General features: G+C 37.9%; 1 protein-coding gene across 1 annotated transcript; it reads left to right on the top strand.

Annotated features, from left to right (window-relative positions):
• The first annotated feature begins 16,247 nt into the window (after nucleotides 1-16,247).
• On the top strand, nucleotides 16,248-16,775 carry LOC149241408 (uncharacterized). The gene has a single exon (XM_089370531.1). It carries the CDS (start codon nucleotides 16,248-16,250, stop codon nucleotides 16,773-16,775), a length of 528 nt encoding a protein of 175 aa, XP_089226657.1.
• Nucleotides 16,776-18,325: the final 1,550 nt, after the last annotated feature.

Here is an 18,325-nt window from a genome sequence, read left to right as displayed (position 1 = left end):
TGTTATATTTCAAAGGAACAATTTGGATTGCTGGATGGGAGGCAAATTCATGAAGCCATCGGGGTAGCTCAGGAAACTATTCACAGTCTCAGGCAAGCAAACAGGAAAGGGGCAGTGCTCAAAATTGACCTATCCAAAGCATATGATAGGGTCAGTTGGACATATCTAAAGATGCTCTTGACACATCTTGGCTTCCAGGTGGGCTTCATAAAATGGATTATGGGGTGTATCACAAATGTAAATTTTGCTGTTCTGATAAACGGAGCTGCTTCTCAATTTTTTAAGAGTCAAAGAGGTCTTCGCCAAGGGTGCCCACTCTCCCCTCTGCTCTTCCTCCTTGCTGCAGAAGGCTTAAGCAGGCTCATCTCAAAGGCAAAAAGTTCAGGTTTGGTCAAAGGTTTGGAAGTTGCTGTTAACCTGTTCATTACTCATCTGCTTTTTGTTGATGACATTCTGTTGTTTTCAAATGGGAACTTATCTGAGATAATAGAAATTAAGCTCATTCTTGATCAGTTCCTGAAAGCTACAGGGCTTCAAATAAATGATAGAAAATCTCAATTAATATTTGAAGGCTTTAGTAGACAAGAGGAGACTTCAATTGCTGCTCATCTACCCTTTGGGACATGTAATATGGAGCAGCCTTTCAAATATCTTGGTTTTTGGCTTAAACCATCCTCTTACAGGAAGCAGGACTGGAACTGGCTAATAGCAAAGATTGAACAAAAAATATCCCATTGGAGTTTCAAGTGGCTGTCCAGGGCAGGAAGACTTACCTTGATAAATTCTGTACTTCAGGCTATTCCAGTTTTTTGGGCAGCTTTGACCTGGATACCCAAAGGGATACTTCACAAAATAAAACAGATTTGCAGTAGATTTCTGTGGTCAGGGTCTAAGGAGGAGTCTGTCCTCCCATGGGTGGCGTGGGATAAGATTGCAAGACCAAAAGACTGGGGAGGATGGGGTTTGAAAAGTCCCTGCGACTTTAGCCAAGCTTTAGCAGCAAAATCAGGATGGCGAATCATATCTTCGGAGAACCTCTGGACTAAGGTGGTAAAAAGAAAGTACATTGACCCCACCCCGCTCGAAGATTGGATAAGAACCCCAAATAAGAAAGGGAGAAACTGTTCGGTCATCTGGAAAGCCACTTCTGAGGCTTTTAAGGTAATTGAACAAGGACTGGCATGGCGGGTTGGAAATGGAGAAAGCCTGAGGATTGGCAGGGACCCGTGGGTTGGATGCAGCGAAGGTTTTGCTCTCCCCCCAGGACTGCTTACTCATTTGGATGATATAGAAATTAGAAGCCTAAGGCAGATTGCTAGTATGGAGCAGTCATCTATTTGGGGGCAGGCTTGGAAGTCTGAAGCTGAGCTAGGAATAAATCCCACTTGGAGAAATGATTGGCAGCGTTTTATTCAGGAGTTGAGAAGATCAAATGTCAGATTAAAGGATAGGCCGGATTCGCTGGTGTGGGCACATGCTGAGACAGGGCACTATTCTCCAAAGGCAGGTTACAATTTCTTGATGAAGAATAAAGGATGGAATCCTCCTGTTTGGTGGTCAAAACCATTGTTCAAATTAAAGTGCCCTAAAAAATCTAGAATTTCTTCTGGTGTGCCTTAAATCATAAGATTCCTACATGGGAAGTACTACAAGCCCGTTTTAAGCAGGGACCGGGAAGATTCCCTCTGTGTTTTGCGGATTCTGAAACCATTTCCCATCTTTTTTTATCATGTCCGTTTACAAAACAGGTATGGACTGAAGCGGAAAGGATCTTAAATATAAAATTAAGATGGGAAGGGGTTAGTTTGACCGCAGCCTGGGAATATTGGTGGAACCACTTTCAAGAGAGGAACCTGAGGAATTTGCCTCCCATCATATGTTGGGGTATCTGGCTTGCAAGAAATCGTAGCATCTTCAGAGAAAAGTCGACCCCCGTGGCTGCTGTTGCCATTCAAAGTAATGCTATTCTAGACAGCATCCCTTTACAGGAGGAACCTGCAAATCATAATCAGCGAAAAGAGTTTCGTATTAGAGACGGGATTCCGTGGGCCTTTTTTGACGGTGCTGCCCAAAACAATTACATGGGTGCTGGGTTATGCATTCACCTTAGTAATTCACACTCTCTCAAGGCTTCAGTAGGAATTGGAATGGGCTCAAATAATTTTGCTGAACTCTCTGCATTAAAGCTTCTGCTCTGTTGGCTCATTCACAAAAATATCCTTACAGTTCAGATTTTTGGAGACTCTATGAATGTTGTAAACTGGGTTATTGGGAAATTCAGATGCCAGCACTATATGTTGATGCCTCTATTAGAAGAAATACATTCACTAAAACAACAGTTTAATGTTTTTTCCATTGATCACATATACAGGGAATTCAACGAAGAAGCAGATGGGCTTTCTAAAGCTGGTCTGCAACAAGCTGTGGGCGCGTGGAGAGTAACCGAACAGATTCAGGATCAGATCCGTGTGTCGGATCTCCCTCCATATGTATAGTGATTCTTGCTTTTATCTATATGCACTAGTTTATCTGTGTTCCATATGATAACAGGTGGCATATGTATATCTCTTTTGACTTTGATATTTTCCTATATATGTTGATGCTCTGTTTTGATGGAGCGGACTGTGGATTTATCTCTTTGTATGGGTTTCGCTGGGTTGTTTTCCTCTTGAAAGGAGGCCCAGTTGTTACTCGGACATCAGTTTATGTCTTTACTGGTTACGGCTATACAGGCCGAGTTCTGGTGTTTTTTGACCAGCACTGTGTAGGGGTGCTAACGATCCTCTTTAGAGGAGACGGGCCTTGCCAGGCAGTCCTTTTCAGAATGTTAACTCATATGCTTTGTAACTTTTTTACCTCTTATAAAAAAGTTCGCTTTTTTCCTTGGAAAAAATAAGGCCCTCAAGGACAGTTTTGGTTATGATATAAGATGCTTAACAAAGATGGCTTATCAATCCTATTCTTCTTATGAGAATGCTTCAAGATTGAGATTCCTTGTACCAAGTAAGGGGATTATGAATACCCCCTAGTTAAGAGGGAGTGTTGGAAATGGTAACTAGGTTTGGTCTTCATAATGACCTAATTTGTAATCATGACATGGTACATTATTTATAAAGAAAGAAAAAGAAATTATATCTTATTTTTGGAGTATGGGTTTCATACTCAAGTTTGAATCAAAAGTATGTTCTTCGTGCTTTTAGGTCTTCTAGGTCTTTCTAGGATAAAGAATAATGTTTGTCATGTGTCATAGTCCCATTTGGACTCATTGTAACAAATAAAAATATTTATTTTATCTAGAAAACCCCATGTATTTCTCCAAGACAAAGTCAGCCCCAAGGAAAGAACAAGTTGGCCTAAAGGGAGGGCTATTCGACCCCTCAAAGAGGCTATAAATACAAGGAGCTCAACCTCATTTGAGATACTCATCCAAGACAAGTTCAATCTGCAGTAGTGACGGAGAAAAAGAGCTAGAAGGACGAAGGGAGGAAGGAAGAATCAACTTTATGGCATTAAATCTCTCTCATTGTTCACATGTGCAAGATTAGGGTTTCTATACGGCTACAGTTGCAGTAGGCCAAAATTACAGGGCTGAAATTCTGAGGAGCAGTGGCAAGGCCGAAATTCTAAGACAAAGTTGCAGTAGGTCAAAGTTTAGAAGTTGCCTTGAAGAAGATCTTGCTGGGGATTGGTGATTGGTAGGGTTGTTGGCTTTGGTCTTTGGGTCTTGGAACTCTCTTTGTCAACAGATTCTATTTAAGAAGAAGAGAAGCACCTTTTTTTGGGTTTTGCCCTGGCTTGGAGCCTACACCTTGTATGCTTTGTTTTGTTGTGATCTTAATTATGCTTTGTTTTGTTGTGATCTTAATTGTTTTGGTAATTGCTTGATGAGCAAATATCTGATAAAATAATAAAAAGCCAGCACACATCACAAGTAATTACCAACTTAAGGAAAATTTAAATAAACCCTAAGCCTCCCGATTTTCCAACAAAAATGACCACTTGGAGTAGCATAATATGCTCAGAATTATTTTCTCCCCCTTGCATCTTAGTGGAGAAGGATGGCTGCAAGAATACCATGCCTTTTGTCAGTTTCAGCTACCTTTATCACTCTGTTCTCAAACGTCGAAATTCTTCTAAATTAGATTGCATCGTGAATCAAATGAGAAGGTTGCTTTCAAATAAGTACATTGCCCATTATATAGAGTTTGATTTAATTCTGGGTTAATAATGACATGAGAAGTATCGGGTATAAGGTCTAGGGCCCACGTTAGTGATGTGCAATCCACCGATGCGTTTAGGGAATACTTCTCTTCCTTGTGAAGACTAGAACTGGCATCCTGCATTTCCTACCTGGATTTTCACTTCAAAACATGGAGAATGCACTTAAGGATACAAAGATGCCAAAGAAGATGAGATCCAAAGAATCCTCCTTTCTGCTCTTTGATGCAATATAGTCGTCTTGCAAATTGAACCTAGAAATACTGGAATCCCCCACAGGCATTGCATAGAACATGACTATCAAAGGTATGAAGATTATGCGTTGCACGTGTAGATCCAATCTAAGGATTAGAAGAATCCTTACCAGGGAAAATCCTGTACTTTCTGCCAAAAGTTTCCCCTTATTGTTATCAAAAAAAATAAGAGATTCACAACAATAATTTTTTCCGAGTAGTTTGAATCATAGCTTCTTCGAGAATATGCTCAACTATTTATATTTATTGATAGAAAAAACATCTTTTGGAAGAAAAACTATAACTATTTCCTAGCTTTTAAATAGGTGCATTAGTCCCTCGAGTTTGTGTCAGGTATCTGCTCCATCACATATTCATTTCCCACACTGGTATTCCCAATCCCTAATGCTGCTTCAGCATGCTGAAATCATAACCCAGTTCCATTGGGCTCCACCATTCCCTAATGCTGGCTCAGCAAGCTGAAATCATAACCCTGTTCCTTTGGGCTCCTTTCATGATACAATTTAACTGCATTTGCAAGCAAGGTTGCAAATTCATGTTGATATAGACTGTATCAAAAATTTTGAATCCTTCTGGTCTTCACTTTTTCCCTGCTTCACCTCTGCAATCTCTTGTTCTTCTCTCTCTTTCTCCAATTAACCCTCGCTTTCTTTTATTTCCTCTTTTATACATGCACTTCTATGTAGTTTTTTCTCCAACATTATTCATCAGTTTCTTCATCCTGGTTTTCTTAGGCACTTCTGTGTAGTCTCTCTCCAAACCTCATCATCACTTTATTCCTCTTGGTCATTGACTTCCTGTATTTGTCATATTGTCATTGTGATCTTTCTTCCTCTCTCTCACTTTCCTGTATTTATCGTGATCTTTCTTCCTTCCTCTCTCACTTTCCTGTATTTATCATGTTGTCATTGTGGTTCTCACTTTCCTGTATTTATCATGTTGTCATTGTGGTTCTCTTTTACGCTCCCTGACCACAGGCTCCTTTTCATAATCACTCTACTGTCTACATTTTCATCTCAGGCGTTCCTTTTTTTATGTACATACTTATTAATCTTTTAAGCCACTGCATTTTCATCTCAAGCGTTCCTTTTTATATACATGTTTATTAAACTTTACCAAAAGATTAATGCTATGTAAAAAAATTCTATACTTCAAAAGAAACTAAGTTACAAATAAATTTTAGTATTTCAAAATAATACTACACAAATCTACCAAAGAAACTAAGTTATTTACAAAACGATTAATGCTATGTCAAAAATAACTTCTATAGTTCAAAGTAACTAAGTTACAAATATTTTTTAGTATTTCAAAATAATACTACACAAATCTATCAAAATGGAGGGCTAAAGTTTTGGAAACTTATTATTTCATTAGGGAATGGCATTAAATATGAGTTGAGACAGTGCTTTACTGTAGCTTAATCCATTGAGTCTGACATCCCTATTTTAAAGTTTATTAATTGAAATAATTATTAGACTTACTTTTAAAAATACGCAACCCTGATCATAACAAAAATATGGAAAATAAGAACCATGCTTCAGAAAAAGTAAGATATATCAACCTCATAAAAAAACTTAGGAGAAAACATTTCATCAAAAACGAGAGATTCCATTTCCAAAAATAAAGAATATTTCATTTACTAATAATCATATGAAGGTTACAAGAGAAGGCGTCAACATGACCTCAATAAATAGAATGAAAATGAAATACTTGGATGAATTCATAACCCTCTGCAGTCGTTAACCCCACCCTAAAGCTTCCCATAATTCTACAAAAGGCAATTACCCTTCCGAAGAAAGGAAGCCAAAGATACACCCTAAAACTTCCCATACATCTCAAAAAAGCCCACCATAAAGCTTCCCATAAATCTATAAAAAGCCAATCACCCTACCGAAGAACCAATCACTCTACCGAAGAAAGGAAGCCAAAAATATGCCCTAAAGCTTCCCATAGATCTATAAAATGCAATTACCCTAAGGAAAAGAGGAAGCCAAATATACATAGAAAGATGACTAAAGAGGAAAACACGACCACTTTTCATATAATAACGGTACTAAAACCTCCATTGTCCTCCTTGAAATTTGTCTTCGTTATCGCTGCTGTGGAATTGCTCTCTGACAATGTCCGGTGGGGGCTTTCCTGGGCTGAAAACATCGTTCTGCGTTTTGTATTCATCTTCGCTGTTGTTGAACCGCTCGTAATTCTCGCACCAAGGAGATCGTTTTGGGGAAAGCTTCCGAGGGTTTCTGGGATCGCCGGAGCTCATGGCAATGCTTTTGGGGGCGCAGAAGAGATGACACTGTATCAGAATACAGGCTACAATAAGTAGCCGTTTGATCATGTGGAAAATTTCTTTTCAGTTCCGGTAATCTCTTGCAACACAGAAGTCACAATTTCAACAAATTCGGAACTTTCGAATAAGAAAAACCCCTGAAACATCACAGAGAATAAGTAGCCGTTTGATCATGTGGAAAATTTCTTTTCAGTTCCGGTAATCTCTTGCAACACAGAACTCACAATTTCAACAAATTCGGAACTTTAGTATAGGAAAAACCCCTGAAACATCACTCCCCTCTGCACAAAACTCAAATCATGATGAAATTGCACTCGTGCTTAAAATTTCCACTGAAATCTTGTCAAACTTGTAACGGCAAAGAAGATCACTGAAGTTTCGTCAAATTTGTAACTGAAAATAAGTCTGTTTGCTACCAGATTAACTTACTGCATCATAATCCCACACGGACACACCACCTCTAGTGCTAATCACGAGCTTGCCTTCAACTGTCTTCTACTTTCAACTCAAAGTCATATCACCATTTTCGGAGCAAAAGGTAAAGCAGCGCATTACTCATATTAAAGTGCTCTGACGCTTAACCAGCATATCTCACAGCCCCTCTTCTCAGCACATTTACTGTATATATACATATGCCCTGCAGCAGCAGGGGTGTCGGTTAACGGATATTCTCCACGCCTTCCTCCACTGGAGCTCTATTCTAAACATTTGACATGGGTTGTATAACATTTCTATTTTATATTTTACGAAGATGCCCAGGTGCGAACCATGCTCCAAAGCCTCTTGGCGGTTTGGGGACGCTGGTTCGTTTTACTAAAGATGGTTCTGGATGATGGATTTGTACGTGAAACTGTTTATCTGTTGGCATTATTAAGTGGCATTTGAATGGTGATATTTGTCATTTCAACCGATTCATAAAGTTTTTAGGTGGCGTTATGTTTCTTGCCCACGAAGTTACAATGACATTGATTCTTGAGAATCTTTATCCATAACATTATAAGTGTATTTTCCAATTTCAAGTAAATATTAAAAAAAAATTAATATAAATATATATACTAGCATAGTCATAGAAATAGAAATAAACAGAAATTAATATAAATATATATATAGCTGAGTCATAGAAATAGAAATAAACAGAAATTAATATAAATATATATACTAGCGTAGTCATAGAAATTAAACAGTTGTATCAATTCATGATATTAAATATGTTTGGAAATTCAATTTAATTTAATTCATGGTAATTTTTTTCACAGTAACAACCCTGACATATAAGATAACACTTTCGTTATTACACCTAATATCATTGTGTTTTATTAGTTCAAAAAAAAGATCAACATGACATATAACTAGCGTAGTCATAGAAATTAAACAGTTAGTATCAATTCAGGATATTAAATATGTTTGGAAATTCAATTTAATTTAATTCATGGTAATTTTTTTTCACAGTAACAACCCTGACATATAAGATAACACTTTCGTTATTACACCTAATATCATTGTGTTTTATTAGTTCAAAAAAAGATCAACCTGACATATAAGATAACACATTCGTTATTACACCTAATATCATTGTGTTTTACTAGTTCAAAAAAAAAATCAACAATTTAAAAATTATTTTCTTAGAATGGGAAATCTCTTTTACATTACATAAATGAATAATACTTGGATGATACAAATGATAAGACTTCCTTGTACATATAGGAGTCTAAGGGGTCACAATAACAATGTGGGCTTCTGTGGGGCACAACAATAACAACATGGGATACATGGGCACAACAATAACAATAGGGGGCTACATCAACAATAACAATAAGAGGAATACACTAGTATTATAGAGACCTAAAACGGCTAGCATGAACAAGTCGAACGTGTCGAAGAACAATGTACATTAAACTATGCTTCTCCCACCCCACCAACAATACTTCCTTTTCTAGTTCCACTTCCTCTTCATTTTTCGCCATAACCACCTCTTCATCATTTTCCAGTTCCACTTCTTTTTTCCCACCTCCACCATAATGGCTTCTCCTCATCCTACCAGAAGAGGCACAAGATCGATTGATACCAATCACTTAAATTTTCATCAATACATGCAAATAGGCATTGCAATGATCCGTGCATTGCCATGGATATCCCACTGGAGATTTCATCACATCAGAGCTGATAAAATTATATTTAAAATCTAAAATTCTACACAATTATAGTTTTATTTCTTTTTTAGACTTTTAGATATGTAGAATATTGTTAATAATGCATGCATGCAAATTAAAAATTATGCGGAAAAGAGAGAACAACCAAATAAAAGCTCACACACACAAAACAAAATGTGACCTAGGAAACCCTTTCAGGAAAAAAATACTCAACTGGAATGTGAGGTCACTCTGCTCTTTTTCTCTAAATAGAAAATGCCTATGAGTACAAAGAAGTATGACATATGGATAATGGCTACTATAATGCATAAATCCTCTTTGTGTCTTCCTTGTCCTATCTCTCGGCTATTTTTGCTTAGCTATGGAACAAATGCACTCGAAAAAAATGAAACCTATTTTCCTCTTAGTGGTTATGTTGACTACTTCAACTCTTAATGAGAGCTACAATATAGACTCTTTTAGAGTCTTCTTCATCATAATCAGGTGGCTAGCCCCTTTTCCATGGATTATGGGAGTTGATGTGGCATTCTCTCGAATTATGGTGGTGAAAATAGAAAGGTCAAATTCTGAGTGGTATAATTTTCGCATATGAACTCTAATTGACGTGATTATTGCGTGTTTCATGCATGTAGAGGAAAAAAAGGTGTGGCCTTCAGAGACAAAGTTTTACCGCCAAAAAATGTCGTTTGATGCCTCAAAATGCTCCTTGAAAGTTTCAAACCCGATTTTGCCAAACTGGGTCCTACGAATACAAATGGTACTGAAAGTTGATTCCTCCACTTTTTCCACTCTGAAAGCATCAAGATAGATAACAAATATAATGATAAAATCTAAATCATGTAACCAACCAAATATTGAAAAATATCCAAAAAGAACATATTAAATTCCAAAAAGTCAAATAAGTAATTCCCTGTTATATTTGTGATAGGATGCATTACTTTCAAAATAGATAACAAACATAATGATAAAATCTAGATCATGTAACCAACCAAATATTGAAAAAATCCCAAAAAAACATATTAAATTCCAAAAAGTCAAATAAGTAATTCCCTGTTATATTTGTGATAGGATGCATTTCGTGCACCCATAAATTGACTTATCAATCTTTGATAACAATAAAAACAAATAACATAACCCTAAAACTTGAAACTGTAAAGACTTACATTTGCCATCTCAACAATGGTGTCGGTAGGACCAATAATAGTAACATGGTTTTCTGGAGATTTGTAGAGCAAGCATCACAGAAACTATACACATCCAAGCACTGATGACAAAAAAGAATACTCTAAAACTAGTCTGATGAAAAAAATGTTAGAATACTATACCTCAAAATCTTTTGACTCATCGACCAGTCTACATATCGATTGTACAAGCTCATGGATGGAGTGTATTTGCTCCAAAATTTTGTCAGGTACTATCCATTATGCTTCTTACATATAAGCTCCAATGTATCATTCCCACTAAACGGTGAACCAGTGAAATACAAATACATTAAGAATATTACAAATACATTAAGAATATTACAAATGCACTAAGAGTGTTAGCAGTGATTTCTCTGCAAAATGATTTAGTTGTTTTTGTGTATCTTCTTGCACACATACACATGTTTTTCGTATGTAGGTTGTCATATTCTGCTTTTGTTTTTTCACAACTTCAACCTTCATTGCATTGGATGTGTTAAAGAAGAATTCGAGGGTAACCTTTATATAGTCTGGAACATAGCCTTCTAATGAAAGATCTCATCTGTGAATGCCATAAACAAAAGGATAAAAAACAAACTCAGAATCGTTGACAGATTACCTACTTTAAGTTATTGAATCAGTTATTCATGAAAGGTGGAATATTTATTACATTCGTTGAAATTGAGTGAAAACGGGATAGGTAATGGGATAGATAAGGTTAGTTATTTTATTTTAATTAAAATTTACAAATCAATTTTTTTAAAGTTTATAATGGTTTTTAAAATTAATATAAACATTTTATGTGTGCATACAAGATATTTTTTGGAGGTTAAATCTCTATTATCTACTTAAATTTTTCACATAAATAAATTAAAATTTTTAAAAGGCAATTCTAAGATAAACAAAGCAATAACCACCAAAAATGGATTTACAAGAATGTCATTTTGGATGTTGTAATTCTTATAATTAGGTCAATTTTAAATTTGATAAAAACCACACACCACACAAATTAATTAGTCTATACTTTATAAATGGGTAAAAATGTCATTATTTCAATTATACATGTTTATTAATCTTTACAAAAAAAGAGATTAATGCTATGTCAAAATAATTTCTCTACTTTAAAAAAAACTAAGTTACAAATAACTTTAGCACTACACAATAATGGAGGGCTAAGCCCCAAGGGTTAGCGTAGTTGGTTGAGTTCTCATTGTTAAGTATCTCGTTCTCATTGTTAAGTATCTCGCCAATTTGGAGGTGACGGGGTCAAATCTCCTCGATACCCTAGGGGTTGGGAGGTCATGGGTCAAATCTCCTCAATACCCTAGGGGTTAGGCCGGTCAAATCTTCTCAATACCTTAGGGGATCTCCTCAATATCTTAGGGGTTAGGCCTAGTGAACCACCTTAAAAAACAATAAAAAAACTAAAATTTTAAAAACTTATTATTTCTGTCAATCCATTAAATTTGACATCACTATTTTTTAAAATATATATCGCTGTGTGATGAATTCATTCCATCTATTCCATCCAAACCATGATCATAACAAAAATATGGCAAAATAAAAACCATGCTTTAGAAAAAAAACAAGACTTATCAACCTCATTAAAAAAACATTTCATAAATCTCCTCAATACCTTAAGGGATCTCCTCAATATCCTAGGGGTTAGGCCTAGTGAACCACCTTAAAAAACAATAAAAAAACTAAAATTTTAAAAACTTATTATTTCTGTCAATCCATTAAATTTGACATCACTATTTTTAAAATATATATTACTGTGTGATGAATTCATTCCATCTATTCCATCCAAACCATGATCATAACAAAAATATGGAAAATAAAAACCATGCTTTAGAAAAAAACCAGACTTATCAACCTCGTTAAAAAAAACATTTCATAAAAAACGAGAAACCATTTCCAAAGATGAATATTTCATTTACTAATAATCATATTATGAAGGTTACACGAGAAGGCGTCAACATGACCTCAATAAATCGAATGAAAATGAAATGCTAGGCATGAATTCATTACCCTCTGCAGTAGTTTACCCCACCCTAAAGCTTCCCATAATTCTACAAAATGCAATTACCATACCGAAAAAAGGAAGCCAAAGATACATCCTAAAACTTCCCATGCAACTAAAAAAGAGCCCACCCTAAAGCTTCCCATAAATCTAAAAAAAAAGCAGTCACCATATCAGAAAGGAAGCCAAAAATATTACCTAAAGCTCCCCATAAATCTACAAAATCAATTGCCCTACGGAACAAAAGGGAAGCCAAAAATACATGGGAAGATAATTAAAGAAGAAGACAAGACAACTTTTCATATAAAAGAGGCACTAAAAGCTCCTCTGTGCTCCCTGAAATTTGTCTTCGTTACCGCTACTGTTGATTTGCTCTCTGACAATGTCCGGTGGGGGCTTTCCAGGGCTGAAAACATAGTTCTGCGTTTCGTCTTCATCATCGCTGTTGTTGAACCGCTCGTAATTCTCACACCAAGGAGATCGTCTTGGGGAAAGCTTCCGAGGGTTTCTGGGATCGCCGCAGCTCATGGCGATGCTTTTGGGGGCGCAGAAGAGATGACTCTGTGTCAGAACACAGGCTACAATAAGTAGCCGTTTAATCATGTGGCAAATTTCTTTTCAGTTCCGGTAATCTTTAGCAACACAGAAGTCACAATTTCAACAAATTCGGAAGTTTAGAATAGGAAAACGCCTGAAACATCACTTTCCTCTGCACAAACCTCAAATCATGATGAAATTGCACTCATGCTTAAAATTTCCACAGAAATGTTGTCAAATTTGTAACTGGAAAGAAGATCACTGAAGTCTCTCAAATTTGTGACTGGAAAGAAGATTACTGAAGTCTCTCAAATTTGTAACCGAAAAGAAGATCTGTTTGCTACCAGATTAACTTACTGCATCATAATCAAGAAGATCACTGAAGTCTCTCAAATTTGTAAGTGGAAAGAAGATTACTGAAGTCTCTCAAATTTGTAAGTGGAAGGAAGATTACTGAAGTCTCTCAAATTTGTAACCGAAAAGAAGATCTGTTTGCTACCAGATTAACTTACTGCATCATAATCACACATGGACACACTACCTCTAGTGCTAATCACGAGCTTGCCTTCAACTCTCTTCTACTTTCAACTCGAAGTCATATCACCATTTTCGGAGCAAAAGGTAAAGCATCGCATTACTCATATTAAACGCTCTGACATTTAACCAGCATATCTCACAGCCCCTCTTCTCAGCACATCTGTATATATACATATGCCCTGCAGCAGGTGAGTCGGTTAACGGATATTCCAACGCCTTCCTCGCTGGAGCTCTATTATTATAACGCTCTCGGAGGGCCCCTGTCCAATGAAATTGCATTCACTTCGACCTGGGTTATATATAACAATTCTCTTTCATGTTTTACGAAATGTCAGGTGCGTGGGATGCGCCAAGGGCCTTTGTCTCTTTGTGGATGTTTGTCCACGCCTAGGGCGAGCTATGCGCCGAGGGCCTTTGTCTCTTTGTGGATGCGTGTCCACGCCTGATAATTAAATTCGTTTCTGTTAGCTTTATTAGGTGGCACTTGAATGGTGATATTTGTCATGTGTGATTCATAAAAGTTGTTGGCGGTGTTATGTTTTTGGCCTGTTGAGTTATAATAATATTTTTTTTGGCCTATTGAGTTATAATAATAATGTTTTTTTGTCAATTAGTTTTTGGGATAATTTATTAGGGAAAAGTTTGTCAAAGAATTTAAGATAATTTATTAGGAAAGAGTTTGTCAAAGGAAGAATTTGTTTTAAAGTTTATAAAGTTAAAAATAGTTTATAGCACAAATTGTTTTTTATTTAATTAATATATTCAATTTTTTTAATGTGAAGCCCCACACTAAACTCTCTCAAATTCTTTGACAAACCCTTCCCTAATAAATTATCTCAAATTCTCTGACAACCTTTCCCTAATAAATTATTCCAAAAACTAATTGCCAAAAAAATATCAAATTTAAAAAATATATATATATATATAATTAGATGTTATTTATACTATGTTAATCCGTTTAAATTAATTTTAATTTCAAATATACCTCGTGTATTTTCCACTTTGAAAAAATATTGAACTTTTTTTAAAATAATAAAAATACTAATTTTTCATTATATCTATGTAATTACCCATAGTGGCACTAAAAATGCACAGCGTGCCCATGCTTTGTCACAGGATTTACGTATAATAAAGATAAAATGTCTAATCAAACAACTATTTCATAGCGTCAGCGACCGTCCACGACTTATTCCGAAGGCTTTATCCGTCCTAGCGTCTACCCCTCCAAGGGTTCCGTTTCTCTTTGATATCCTTCTTTAATACCTACCTCATTGGTCCCAACTTGATTTCCTAATAAAAAGTGTTATTTATAGTAGGTTAATATTAATAAGTTTAAATTTATTTTAATCAGATGTTATTTATAGTATGTTAATATTAATAAGTTTAAATTTATTTTAATCAGATGTTATTTATAGTATGTTAATATTAATAAGTTTAAATTTATTTTAATACATTACAAAAATAAAAATAAAATTATTATCATTCCCAATAATTGGGATTATTATATATAATATTTACATAATTACTACAAAAATATTTTTTTATAATACATTCCTATAATTTATAATTCAAATCAATTAATTTACATTTTATGGGTAAATATGTCATTACAACTTTAAAGCTCATACATCAAAGTGATGTTTCAAATTATATTAACTTGTAACTTCAAACTTCAACGGATTAAAGTATTGTATATATAAAGTATTGTATATGTGAGAAAAACTTCAATAGATTAAAGTATTGTATATATAAAGTATTGTATAGGTGAGAAAAGGATTCAAATCAATTAATTTACATTTTATGGGTTAGTAGAAATATGTCATTATATCAACTTTAAAGCTCATACATCAAAGTGATGTTTCAAATTATATTAACTTGTAACTTCAAACTTCAATGGATTAAAGTATTGTATATATAAAGTATTGTATATGTGAGAAAAACTTCAATGGATTAAAGTATTGTATATATAAAGTATTGTATAGGTGAGAAAAGGTATTTGGTTTTTTGAGATTGGTTTTATTTTATCATTTAAATTTTTTTTAAATATATTTAAAGAAAATATATTTTAAAATTTTAATATTTAACAGAATAATATCTATAATATTAAGGATTTTTTGGTCTTTTTATTATGAATAAAAAATTGGGAGCGGGAGATGGAGGTGTTGGCTAGTTTAGCAGGCGATCATGGCTAGCAGCATTGTGGACGCAGCAGAAGGACGCAACTGTTTGTACTTGCAATGTACACTTCCCCATCATCGCATGTGTAGCCTTTTACCTTTTACCATGGGCTGTTTTGGGATTTTTACTCCGTTTCATTTACCTGATCGCCTGTTCCCGCTCTTCGACACCGCTGGCTGACCTCTGGCCTCCCTTGCCGAATTTTGTCGACTTGCTGCTCCTCCCTCTAGTGGTTACCAAGGCAGCTGGCGTTTACTTTACTCGGACAGCAATGGACCTAGATATGGTTGATTATTCGGAGGAAGAAATAGTGGAGGACACTATCTGGACGACCTCGAGACCAGCTAAGTTGGGGACCATCTCTTTTGGCGAAGACCTGCACGAGACCATCTCTGGACTCCCCACGCTCTCTAGACCACCGGACCACCAAATTGTCTTGCCGGATGACCCTCCTACCTGGTCGTTGCTCTCAACTCCCCCGCCGTCCCCGGCGTCCCTAGGGTTTGCTATGGGTTGCCTTAACCCTAACCCTCCGTCCCCGGCCCCTGGTCATTTTTCTCATCCCGGTTTTTCCGTAAACCCTCCCTCCCCCCGTGCCCCTCCGACATCCTCAACTCCTATGACCTCGTCGTGCACTTCCCCTCCCCCCTCTGGCAGTTTCACTGGTATCCCCCCCCTCGCGGAAAGTCTCCCTGCTACTTCATCCCCCCCCCCCCCCCCCCCCCGGCGGTGAATCCCCCCATCCAGGAGCACTCTTCAGAAGGTCGTGGGAATCTTGTAGTTGAGGAGAGGACTACAAAAAAGACTCAGTGTTTTAGAACAAAGGAGGTGGACACATTCCTCAGATTGGAGGAAGACATTCGGCTGGGAGAGACCATGGATTTTGTTGATAGGGTACTGGTCGGTAGAATAAGGGGCCGCAGCTACACAGCGGCGCATTTAAAATCTTGGGTTTCAGAGGCCTGGGGGAACCACCTCGCAGATCTGCCTACTATGCAAACATTCGTAAAGGGTTGGTTTGCTCTTAGATTCTCCAGGCCTGACCTCACGAATTGGGTACTCTCATCGTATTGGCATTTTGAACATGCCCCGGTCCTGCTGAAGCGATGGTCCCCTCTTTTCGACCCGGACACGGAGCAGCTCGGAGTCAGGCCGATCTGGGTAAGACTACCTGGCCTCCCTTTGCATTTTTGGTCGAAGGACATATTCAGGCGAATAGGGAATTCCATTGGCTCTTATATGGAATCAGACAAGTCATATCTGTCCACGGGAAAGATGGCCTTTGCCAGGATACTGGTTCACATGGATACTCGAGGAGGTCTACAAGAATACATAATGATTCAATGGAGGTCCTTCACTCAAAAGCAGCCTCTGGATTACGAGGGCATCCCATACAGATGTTGACGCTGCCATAAAGTGGGGCATGTGTACAAAGATTGCCCTCTGGTCAACAAGCGAGTTCAATTGCTGGTGGAAAACATGCAAGAAAATCGTTCTCCACGGGAGGAACCTCCATCTGCTATTGAAAAGGAAGCTTTGTGCCCTCCAGAACTGACCGATGTGGATAAGATTCACAAGAAAGACCAAAGGAAGAAGCGTGGGAAGGCTCCTCTCCGGCCTCCCTCTCCGCCTCTAACCAGAGCATGGGTGGCCATAGGGGACGCTCACACCACGGGTATGTCTTCTCTCCCCCTCTCCTCTGATATTTCTTCCTATGTTACTTCTGTTATGCCTTCTCAATCCAGGCAGTTTTGTTCATTTGATCCCCCGAATACTCCCTTGTGCGCACCCCTTCCCCCCCGGCCTTCCCATCTGACCCCTATGGTCTAGCAATGCACCATAGGCCCCCCCGTCCCATTTTCTCCTTCCCTCAGCCTTCTCTCTCGGAGGCATCCCTTTCCCCCTTCCCAGACTCTGATAATCCCGAACCCCGTTACCCCCTCTGCTCCCAGATGCGCTCTCAAGGCTTAGACTCTATAGGCTTTGAGGTCATTGCCTTCCCCCCCCCTTCCCAAGTCCAGAGGGCGACCCTCCCACCTCTCCAAAGCCATGCATCAGGCTGGGGAGGAGGTTGCCTCTGGTAAGCAGAAGACTTTAAACTAGGCCCTTAGAGCAGAGCAAGCCCCTCTCCTCCCCCCTCCATGAAGCTCCTCTCTTTTAATTGTCATGGGGTGGCTAGCCCGGACAAAAAACTAGCCCTCAAGCGCTTATTTGCCTCTGAGCAGGTCGACATCATTTTCCTCCAAGAAACCCTTGGCTCTGCTTCTGTTGTATCCTCCCTTCTTGCTTCTTGGCTCCCAGGCTGGTCTTTTCACTCTCTCGATGCCTCAGGTAGATCAGGGGGTTTAACCCTTGGCATTTGTAATAGATCAATTAAAACTTTGAGTGTATGGGGAGGCCGAGGCTATCTGGGTGCAGACATATACTCCCCAACCCTAGAATCGGAATTCTGGATTCTCAACGTGTATGGGCCTTGTCAAGACAGGATGGCTTTTTGGAGACCTCTTCTCAACTCGTCCCTCCTACTCCAAGATAATGTTATCATAGGGGGAGACCTCAATTTCTCTCTAGGATACTCAGAATCCTGGGGCAATCATGCCCAGGTGGATGCTATGACAGGTCTCTTTGAGAACCTCTTGGAGTCCCACAATTTCATCGATGTCCCTTCAGCAAAAAAGCAGCCTACATGGAGGAATAACAGGGTGGGGGAAGCAAGTTTGGCTAGAAGACTTGATCGCTTCCTCACTAAAGAAGGCCTAATCAATGGAGGACTCTGTATTAGACAATGGGTAAGCTCAGGTGGGCTGTTGGACCACCGGCCTATATACCTAGAGATGTAGGATGGCATTAGCAAGCCAAAGGCCCCTTACAAGTTCAATTCTACATGGCTGCAAGATCTAGAATATATCAAGCTTGTGACGGAATTCTGGAAGGCACACCCTCCTGGTGCATCA

This window comes from Pinus tabuliformis, chromosome 8 (assembly GCF_031772625.1).
Source record: "Pinus tabuliformis cultivar Carrire ecotype Pingquan chromosome 8, CPIR1, whole genome shotgun sequence".
NCBI lineage: Eukaryota > Viridiplantae > Streptophyta > Pinopsida > Pinales > Pinaceae > Pinus > Pinus tabuliformis.
Note: the sequence above shows the minus strand (reverse complement) of the source record. Positions and strands in the feature narration are given on the sequence as shown.